This window comes from Physella acuta, unplaced genomic scaffold (assembly GCF_028476545.2).
Source record: "Physella acuta isolate Inbredline_101_S28 unplaced genomic scaffold, ASM2847654v3 ptg000797l, whole genome shotgun sequence".
Classification (NCBI taxonomy): domain Eukaryota; kingdom Metazoa; phylum Mollusca; class Gastropoda; family Physidae; genus Physella; species Physella acuta.
The window spans coordinates 255,336-266,449 of NW_026732315.1; the positions used below are offsets into that span (position 1 = coordinate 255,336).

Here is an 11,114-nt window from a genome sequence, read left to right on the forward strand (position 1 = left end):
GTCCCCCCCCCCCCCCCAGTGGCGGAACTAGAAAAAAAAGGGCACCCCACAAGAAAATTGTAATCACCCTCCCCCCATATATATATATATATATATATATATATATATATATATATATATATATATATATATATATATATATATATATATATATATATATATATATATATATATATATATAAACACAAAATACGAACATAGGGTACTCATTGCTGGTCTATTCGGGTCTTGAAAAACAATTGTGTTTTTTTTCAATTAAAACAAATTACAACATCATGTTATGTGTGTAAGTGCATTAGTGTGTTTTGTGAAAATCAGTTTTATTTTATGTCTGCCATAAAGACCTCACAACAAATTGTCGGTCAAAAGAATGGAAACCATGAAAGCTTTGTATAAGTAATGGTGTCTCGTGTTATGTTTATTTTTATGTTGTTTTTTTTTTTATTTATATTATTGATTTTAAATAAATTTCCTTTTTATACAATGTCATTCTTTAGTAAGTACTTTATAAAAATAAAATAATTAAGAGAAGTAATTGCTTTTTAATTTGTTTAGTACAAATCTATTAAAAGGAGCTTATGAGCACCCCTATTTAACTATTTTAAAAAAGGGAAATAACTCATGGAAGTGGTTTGAACATTTGCTTATCTTTGATAAGTTTGATTGTTGGAGAAAGAAGACTCGGCTTTCACAGTGGTTTAAAAACAAAGGGAAAAAGAATATACAAGAGCGTGGGGTGGTGTCTATAGAATAAAGATAATCCAACCGCAGCTACGGTAATCTGTTTTACAAAACAACCATCAAGTAAAAAATGCAAGAAAAATTAAAACATTTATAACCATAAATTTTTTTATTATGGTCGGTTGTAGGCCCCTAAATGTAGTTCAGCCCGTGTCCCCCCCCCCCTCCCCCCTGGAGAAAATAGTCTGGAAGAAACACTGGCCACGATAAATATGATCAAATTGCAGGCAAGGGTCACACGTCTATTAGAATATTGGCATTGATGAAATCCTAATATATTTCGTCACACTTTCTTCTACCTTCATTTCGTTCGGGAGTGTGAGGGGGCGTAGAGCAAATATGAGTGTTTCTTTCGGGTATTTTTCTCGGGGGGGGGGGGTGCCCCTTGAAATTTAGGCTATATTTGTATTTTGTGTATGCTATTTTAAACTTGATTATAGTGTAACAATGTCTTATATTTCGTCCGTGTGTGTGTGGGGGGGGGGGGGGAGTTAAAGAGCTCCAGGTGTGGAGTGTGGGTGTGTGGCAGGGTCCTCTTCGGGAGAGATGCCTTAAGAAAGAAGTTGATAGAGCGTCTCAAACTGTATCACTGCAGAAACTAGGCTATGCATATAGACCGTAGATCTGTCTTTTTCACAGAAGCCCATATGCCTTTAAAAAAAATGAACATTCTAATAAAACAGAAACAAAATTCATATAAAGACCAAGGGAAGTAATTCTAAAATAAAACTAGACTGAAGTTACGAAAGTCTTTAGACTAAAAGTTATTTCTTTCATTAGACTAACTAGAATCACATGTACAGTCTAGCTTTACCAGTCTTGTACTTGTTGCCAACCGGGTTAGTTCTATATCTAGACCAGGAATATATTCTAGTCTAGATCGTCTATCTCAACAGTCAACACCGACTCAACTGTGTTGAAGTGTAAAGTATAAAATAACGTAAGAATAATAGATTTTAGTCTAGATCTAGATCTATATATTTATTTTAAATTAAATGGTTAGAAATATTGGAATTATTGGCATGCGCCTGTGTTAAGGCCTACGGGTTAGGTCTACTCTACTGTACTATACTAACTATACTACTAGTACTACTAACTCACTGCTCAAGTCAAGATGGTAGGTCGTAGGACTATGACTGAGTTGCCATTATAATTTTTTTAATTATAGTATAGCAAACTATGTCAGAGTTGTCTGTATTTTATTTAACTAGATCTACTAGATCTAGCTAGGCCTACCTAGATCTAAAACTAAAACCCATTTTTAAGACTAAGAGGATTCTAATTTCTATTATGACTATTATCAGACACTGGTATAAAAAAAAACAACTAGTAAAAACCTCCCGAATAGGGAGGACATGACCTAGTTCTGCCTTGTTTACTTCTTGTATTTAGTAGGCTATTTACTTATATTTTCAGTAACAAAATTAAAACAACCCTTATTTGCCTTATAATTTCTTACAGATTACCAAGGTGCTAATTGAAACAAATGTAATGTTCTTTTCTCTTTCTGTTACTTTAAGTCTTACAAGATGGCATCAGTTGTACCCACAGTTTCAGAAAATGTGATAACCTTTGGAGGAGAGTCTGGGATGAGGGAAGAGTGTGGTCTGTTTGGGATGGTTGCTGCTAGGAGTGGGACAGACTTCAACCTTTCTCACCTCATACATTTAGGACTGGTTGGTCTTCAACACAGGTTTGAATATTTTGAAAATATCATGGTGCTTATTGTACATTAGGACATGAGTGAACTTAGTAGGCCTATACAAATTAGTTTTTTATTACTATTTTGAGTAGGGTTAGACTGTTTGATATTTTCCTTATTTTACATTTCTACTTATAATATTATTTTCTGTCAATATCACAGCTCAGTGAAAATGTACCAAAAATTTTGTTATTAAGTAAATCTAGGCAGATTTATTAAATTATTGTTTTATTAAAATAAGTAAAAATTGCTTTAATAATTTTATCTAATATTATATTTATAGAGGACAAGAGAGTGTTGGTATTGTAACAGCAGGCCAAAGTGACAGATTCTGTGTTAGAAAAGCTATGGGACTAGTTAACAGTGCTTTTTCAGATGAAGATATTGCAAGTTTGAAAGGCGATCTGGGCATTGGTTTGTACTTAATGGCATTACCTATCATCATTTTATAAAACTTAGGTGCTATACAGTAGCTGCTATCATTCATAGATGAGTTTTGTGTAGAGAACTAGAAATAATTGTTACTTTATGCTCTGAAGCAATGGAACTTCATTTTTCACTAACTTTAATCTTTAATGAATCTTAATATTTATCTGAGGATTACTATTTAGTGTAGTAAATATCTTTTTTTAACCTCATACTTTTGCTATAATATTTATCGTTTTATAATAAGATAACATCATTAAAAAAAATAGTGTCTTATAAACAGCTTAAAAAATCTCTCATCTGTGTATTTGTTTGCAGTAACAAACTATCAAGAAAATCTCCTGTTATACATAGTTTGATCATTGCAGGTCATGTTCGCTACTCTACTCAGGGGCTTTCTGACACATCAAATATCCAGCCTTTTGTTGTTGAAAGCATACATGGGCTGATGGCAGTGGCTCATAATGGTGAACTTGTTAATGCCATGCCTTTGAAAAAAAAGGTATAACAGTGTTTAAAACTTAAGTTGGGTAACTCGTTTTTGAGAATTATAAAAAAAAAATATCTTTAAATAATAAATTGTTTGAAAACTCTGGATTTTAAGAATTTTCCCCTTAAAATTGACAATAAATTATCAGAGAAATAATGCTTGTAAAACTTATCATTTTGGTTGCATTCTCCACCCCCCCCCCCCCCCCCCTACCCCAGTTCAAGAATTATAGTCCATTAGATGTCCATCCGTCGCTATTAGGTACTAAATTCAGTTAAAGAAAGTAAGGTGACATAGAACTTATCACATCTGCCTTGTCTGGCCTGAAAGGGTTATTTTTACTTCCCTTTAGTTGGTTCTTCTTACACATCAGGTATTAATAGTATCTGCCCAACACATTTTCTCACAGTTAATTAGTAGGCCTAATCGTTAAAAATAATTTGAATTTTTTTTCCCTTTCAGTTATTAAAACATGGTGTTGGCCTGTCCACCAGTTCTGACAGTGAATTAATCACACAACTCCTGACACACACCCCTGACTGTGGTGAACCTAATGGAGCTAACTGGGTTGGAAGGTCTGTTAAAAAAACAACTCATTAGTCTAGCTTTTTCACCCAAGGAACTAATAAACATTTTTTTTTAAATGAAATTAAACAAATACTGTTTTGGTTAAGCATTTTTTTCTACAAATAAAAACAACTCATTAGTCTAGCTTTTTCACCCAAGAAACTGAAGATTTTAAAAAATGTAATTCATTATTAAACAAATACTTCTTTAGTAATCAATTCACTATTCAACAAACACTTCTTTGTTTTTCTTAAATATCTTTTTTTTTTTTACAGTAAAACCCTAATTAAGACATCAGTCAAATTTGATTTTTTGCCTTTATTACTTTCTGTTCAGAGTTGTATGCTTGTTCCTTAGTCTAGCATGATTGTTGTTGTATTACAGAATAAAGAAAATGATGCAGGAAACAGTCACATCCTATTCCCTTCTGATCATGCTGAAGGACAGAATTTGGGCTGTCCGAGACTCCTACGGCAATCGACCTCTCTGCATTGGTAAACTGCTCCCCACTGATGCATTTACTGGTGAGTTTTGTTATCTCAGTTGTGTTTTGTTAAATTGTTCAACTGGTTCTGTGGTCACACACAACTTTGTCAACACTTTTCTTGGTTCAAGGTTAAAAAAACTTCATCCCTTTATTCTAATTTTTAAAAACAAATCCCCAAACTCTTTTTCTTAATATTTCTTTCATTTAAATTATTTTGAACACATAGTCCAACTTAACAGTAAAAATACTTTCTTTTGATTATCCCGAAGCTGTTGTTTATAAGTATCCGTAATGTGATTAACATTTTCCTTAAACTAAATAATTTTTTAGCATTTCTCTTTGGTTCATCAAACATTTATATTGGGTTATGCAAACTTTAAAAAATGAAAATTTCTTTTTCTTGTTTATTTGTTAATATTGTTATTAATCACATTAATAGACAGCTGACAAATGAGTAAGCTGAAGTGTACATTTTAATACTTAAGTTTCTAACATGTGTTTCATTGTGTGTTGCTTTTATTTGTTTGGTTCCATTTTTAAACTGACTTTCTTTTTTTAAATACAAATTTTCATTTTGTTGAATTGTCCTCTGAAATTTTACAGTAATCAAAGAACAGACAGGTAGGTAGATGTAAAAAAAAAAAATCCAGTCTTGTTTTGTTTTATTCTGGAGTGAAAAAATTTGAGTGTTGAAAGTAAATTCTTAAGTTTTTACTTTTCAGTTACACATTTTTTTTTTTTTAAAAACACAACAAGAATAATTTTTGCAAATCTTTAATACTTTACTAACACTCACAAGAAACGTGTACATTAGTCAGCCGGTCAGTAGATTACAATTTATTCGTTACTTCCTATAGAAATAGTGATGGATTTTTTTAATATCCTTAATAATTGTCATTTTGTATAAAGTTTGTAGGTATATTGTGAGGCTATTCTGAAATGTTTTACATTTTCGCTGCCTATCTAACTTCTGTGAATTAACATGTTGATCAGCCATTTTTTGTCAGCTGTATTGGCTAGAGGTATACATGTACTTGTGGGAAATTGAAAGATGTTATTTTCTCCGGTCAGCTCTTTATAAATGGACACTTTCGTAACCAAGACTGAGAATGGCTGATGCAGATGTTGTCAATTATCCTTAAGGGACTCTTTTTATATTTCAATAGCTATTCATAAGACAAATGGTTTTGTGTGATAGTTTCCTCAGTTTGAGTTGTGTGCTGTTTTCTTATTGCAAACCATATTGTGAACTATCTTTTTTTTCTGTATGCTACCAAATACATAGTAAACCATTGTTGTGGATAAAATTGTGTACATTGGTGCATGAGTGAGCTAAGCTACAAAGGACAGTTTTAATATTTCTCTAACCCAACATTCATTTTATGAAAGTGAGAACCTCCTTTTCAAAACATATTATATCTTTTCAGTCTATATCATTAATAATTGTAGGTTAATATTTTAACATCACATTTTATTCAAGAAAACAACTGTTTTGTATTATTTTGTATAGTTTTATAGAGCTGTGTTATTCTGAGTATTTCCTTATGATAAGATTATAGCTATAGATTTTTTAAACAACCTGCATTTATACATGTCTTATTAGCAAATGTGATCAGTTAATCAGCACTAGCTAACAAGAACCCACATAGACCTAATATGTGTGCATGTTTTTTTTTAAACCTTAATAGAAAATATTTATTTGCAGAACTTAAAATGTTTTTTTTTCTCTTGATAAGTTTTTATATTGCTTAAGTGTGATCTTGTAATGTTTAGGATCTTGTATACTGAAACATTTTAATTCTCATTGTGCAAAATGAGATTAAAATAATTAATCAGTATTCAAATATTTTGGATTAAAACTAGTATTGTTATCAGCATGTGTTATCATTAGCTATGATAAGTAATTTGTATGACTTTAAAAAGACAATCATTTGTTAGTTCTACAAATTACTACTACCAGAGGTTGATTCAAAGTAGTTTAAATGTGTAGACTATAAAAAGAATAATATTACAGTTGGACATTTAAAATAAATTTTTTTAATGAAATGACACATATAATTACAACTTTTATAGTTTTAAGTCATCTTTGTCTTTAACTGTACTATTTATTGAATAAGCAGTGCATTGTATATTTCTTGTAAGATTATTCCTGTGCTTTTTAAATTCTAGGCAAAAGACCAGAGCTGTCTGATGATTGTGAAGCCTGGATAGTTGCATCCGAGTCTTGCACTTTTCATCCCATGGGGGCCAAGTATGTTAGAGATGTTTTGCCAGGTGGGTTTTTAAGATATCCTTGAAGTATGTTTTTCAGTATATACCAGGAATTTAGGAGTATGTTTTAGGTATATACCGTAAATTTATACAAGTTTTTAATTATATACCTTGGATTCAGAAATGTTTTGTCTAGGCTAAATGACTTGAATTTAGAAGTATGTTATAGGTACAAATGTTACTCTTGAATACTAGCTCACAGTTATCTGTCATTTCAAGACTTAACAGTGATTTTAAAAGCATAAATGCATGGACATTTTTATTTCAACTATCCTTTGAACTCATGTTTTGTTTAGGTGAAATTCTGGAGATCACCAAAGATGGAATATTTTCTAGATGTATTGTGCCTCGACCCGAAGCTCAACCTCCAGCTTTTTGCATATTTGAATATGTTTATTTTGCTAGACCAGACACGGTCTTCGAAGGTACAACTCAGTACTCTACTTCTTCCTTTTTTTAATGGTATTTTTTAACTCAATTAAATAACATCTTGTTTTTCTTGTGTGCTTTAATTGTTTAAAAAATAATAATGTTTTTTTCTATCCTAAATTTTATTGTAAATGTTTCAGGTCAGATGGTTGCCAGTGTGAGGAGAAGGTGTGGTAAACAGCTGGCGGAGGAGTGGCCAGTGAATGTGGACTTGGTCAGCACTGTGCCAGAATCTGCCACCCCAGCCGCCATGGAGTATGCTAATGCGGTACGCCACAAGTCTTGTTAAATTCTCTGCTATTAAAGATGTTAAAATTACCAAATAAATTTTTGCTCGGTTTCATAAAATTCATATTTTGTATGCAGTTTAACAAAGTTCTAATATGCTTTCAGAAAGATTATAATTTTTTAAAATTTCTTCTCATTCAGTTAAATATTCCTTACATGGAAGTCCTGTGTAAAAACAGATACGTTGGCCGTACATTCATCCAGCCATGCACAAGGTTAAGGAAGCTTGGAGTGGCGAAGAAGTTTGGTCCCTTGGTGGACAATTTCTTGGGGAAGAGAATAGTTTTGATAGATGACAGTATAGTACGTGGGAATACAATGGCAGCCATTGTTGCTCTGCTGAAAAGATGTGGAGCTAAAGAGGTAGTTATATTTTTGCGTATGTTCCTGTTGGATTTAATTCCTTGTTTAACTTCTTTTTTTTTGTAAATTGGTCCAAATAACCTCTTGTTTTGTAAGTTTATTTATTGTTAAATTAAACACCAACAGGTCCACATTAGAGTTGCTTCCCCTCCAGTGAAGTACCCATGTTATATGGGCATCAACATTCCAACAAGAGAAGAACTCATAGCCAACATGGTGCCCATGGACCAGATTGCCAAAGAATTTGGTAAGTTTTTTTTTTTTAAATATATATTTCATACTTCCTAGATCAAATTATCCCGCTAACTATTCATGTTAATAAATGTTTCAACAGGAGCGGACTCAGTGAAGTATCTCTCACTGGAGGGGCTCAAGAAGGCGGTCACAGAGGGCATCAGTGAGGACCAGGAGTCTGGCCACTGCACAGCCTGTCTTAGTGGAGAGTACCCCGTTAAAAAGTTGGACTGGTGAAAAAGAAATGAAACAATCTGTATAAATTCTAGGAACACTCTTGGACTGATACATCCACTCAAAGTTGCTTGAAGGTGTACAGTGTGTACAAACATTTAATTTTTATGGGGGAAGATTCCAGAACACTTCAGATGGGATTTATTTTTCTTTAAGATCAGCTGTGAAAAAAATACAGTTAGTTTGACATTAAAGGTTCTTTATAATACTTGTGCTAAATTGTTGCACCATTGACTTGTTTTGGAAAAACATTCAAGTTAATGTTTTAATAAGTTGTTACCTGTAAACTTTTCTTAAAGTTAAAGGCTAAAAGCAGAGGCTTCATGTTTAACTAGATCATGACAATTACAAAAATGTTGAATGTTTAGAATACGCTGAAAATGATATTTTTTTTTGTATAGGTCATAAAATATTTTTTTGTACAGGCTATAAAATTACTGTCGCTTACCAAAGATCTCATTCACTACATAACAGGAAGCAATACATTATGTGCATGTGACAGTGCTACATAGAAACTAATTTTGCATTATAAAATATTAAAATGGTTGTGGTACTTTTTAAAAAACACTTAATGTAATGGTATGTGAATCTCATTTTTAAAATAAGCAATCTTATTATAGTTAAAATTTCATCAACATATTTTTAAAAACTCATTTTGTTATTAGGAAATAATGTTTACAAATTACTGCCAATTAGCTATATTTTAATTTTATATATTTTATTACATTATATCACATTTGATTTATTACATTACTGAGTTGGTAACTAGAAATTTTAAACTTACATATCAGTATTAAGAAATAGAATCATGCAGCATTTAGGCTTATTTTTAGTTCATTGATATTTTACCTATTAATAATCACTACATAACAAGATATACCTTCTTTTCCTAAGATCTGTGTTCATTAATACTGTACAGAAAAGCTTCATGGAGTTTATTTTTTTATACTTATTTTTCTCTATATTATGAAAAGGATACTCAAAATATTCCACTTTATCATTTTATTCCAGTCAAAGTAAATCTTTATACACAAACCAGGCTTACAGATGTATTTTAAAAATTTAATTATCTCAATGCACAAAGAAAGCTCACTTATTGTTATTGTTATTAATAATTATTGTATACATTTTTAACTCAACCATTTACATCTATCATGACACGTTGCATTAATTAATTAATTTGGCACAATATTTGGAACAAGCACTTGTCCTCTGGCAGGTATTTTAGTTTAACCAGTCAATTTTTTATTGTAATGTTTGTCTCTTTGATTTACTGCCACTTTTTTAGAGTGTTAATGGTTAGAGAGAGGGGTATTAAGATGCATCAAACTGTATTTACAGATCACACTTGAGAGATGGTTGCAACAACTTGCTAAAATTGTATTAAATTTTTGATGTATGACTAGTTTATAAGGTATAAATGAGATGGCTCGCTTCGGCACTAAAGCCATACAAAAGCTTTCTGCGCTATGTTCACAACATTGGGTAAAGCGGAGTTCCACTCAGCTCTGATGGATACCTAGCACCAGTCAGGGAAAATAACAAATAAAGGGCATTTTTTATAACACATTCCCTTCATGTGTATTGGTCATAATAAACTCTGAACTTTGCATTAAACTTATGGACCATCAGGTCTCATAAGGTAGATTTTTTTTTATAAAAGACCTACATTATAAGATGGTTTACTGTCTGTGGTGTTAAATTACGGGTAACACAACTTCTTGTGACAAAATTGACAGACTGGATTGTGTATTCATCATAAGTTTATACTGTATAAATAATTGTACATAGGATCTTCATGGGTTACCCATGACTTCTTTTGACTAAAGCTTTTCATTTATCCTGTTCTAACTACAGGAGACATTACAAAAGCAGTTGTACACACTGCGTTTTTGAATTTATAACAGACCAGCAGTGAATGATTGGGTTTGTTAAACACTGGTCCAACCCTGATGTGTAATATAAATATTATTATTATGGTACATTTATACATTGTTAATGCAGTTGTACAGTGCAGCATTTATCTGTGTCTACAGATAGCATTATCTGCACATAGACTTGTTTGGGGTGGAGTTATAGAACTGTACAATGTTTTTTTCTTCATAATACTTACTTGTCATATTACTGGATGTAGAATTTAATTGCTGATTATTGATGAATTGTTAAAGTATTTTTGTGTATGATGGAATGTGTGTAATTTTTATGCATGTTTTTAATTTTCTGTCTTTTATGGTATGTGAAAATGAAAGCAGATGTAAGGAATCATGCATATTTTTTTTCTCTTTGCATTATTTACAGTGCTTATTTTCTTCAATGATTATGAAACTCATGAAGAAATACTTTGTACATCAAATGTTAAAATCACTTTCAAAGTGGGGGGTCATTAACATGAGTGTTAGAGGCCGACTTAGCTGACCACTGCTCTAAACATGAATAAAATAATTGACAAGATCTAGGGACCTTGTTTAAGTTGTTAGCTGGTACAAATATGAACAACTGGTACAACCGCTAGCCATCCATCAGCACTTGTGTCTTCCAAATATATGACTAGCTGATTATCAGCTTTTTATACAAAACATGCTTCTTACTTTTATATCCATTGTTGATGCCCTATAAATTGAATTCTAACAGAAAACTGTCCAATTCTCCAGAATAAAATCTTTATTGCAACTGTTTTGGCCTTGATTTTCAGCAATGTACAATAAAATGTGAATAAAAGTATCTATCACCAAATTTTATCTTCTTAAAAGTTACTCATTGAAAAAGCTCACTTTAATCCTTATTCGAGCCAATGGGAACACACTAAACAAAGCTTGAAAGCAGGTATTTAAAAATAAATATATTTTATTAAAATTATTTTTCTATTTAATTAAAAATTGTAA

At 31.6% G+C, this 11,114-nt stretch overlaps 1 protein-coding gene across 2 annotated transcripts; it reads left to right on the forward strand.

The window, feature by feature from the left end:
• The first annotated feature begins 1,549 nt into the window (after positions 1-1,549).
• LOC131951085 (amidophosphoribosyltransferase) lies at positions 1,550-10,968 on the forward strand. Of its 2 annotated transcripts, XM_059313367.1 has the most exons (13): positions 1,550-1,681; positions 2,262-2,434; positions 2,727-2,857; positions 3,238-3,371; positions 3,822-3,934; positions 4,311-4,450; positions 5,017-5,034; positions 6,583-6,687; positions 6,981-7,109; positions 7,254-7,381; positions 7,543-7,764; positions 7,891-8,011; positions 8,099-10,968. In XM_059313367.1, the coding sequence occupies exons 2-13, from the start codon at positions 2,271-2,273 to the stop codon at positions 8,233-8,235; spliced, it is 1,542 nt and encodes a 513-aa protein (XP_059169350.1). In that variant the 5' UTR covers positions 1,550-1,681; positions 2,262-2,270; the 3' UTR covers positions 8,236-10,968. The 2 variants fall into 2 exon arrangements, with proteins under 2 accessions (XP_059169350.1, XP_059169351.1); XM_059313368.1 differs by lacking the exon at positions 5,017-5,034.
• Positions 10,969-11,114: the final 146 nt, after the last annotated feature.

What these genes read in the sequence shown, in the direction of transcription:
- LOC131951085 (XM_059313367.1), top strand. Translation starts at nt 2,271, where the DNA reads ATGGCATCAGTTGTACCCACAGTTTCAGAAAATGTGATAACCTTTGGA. An exon ending in CCATGGAGTATGCTAATGCG is followed by an intron (nt 7,382 to 7,542) that starts GTACGCCACAAG and finishes CTTCTCATTCAG; the next exon opens with TTAAATATTCCTTACATGGA. An exon ending in AAAGATGTGGAGCTAAAGAG is followed by an intron (nt 7,765 to 7,890) that starts GTAGTTATATTT and finishes AAACACCAACAG; the next exon opens with GTCCACATTAGAGTTGCTTC.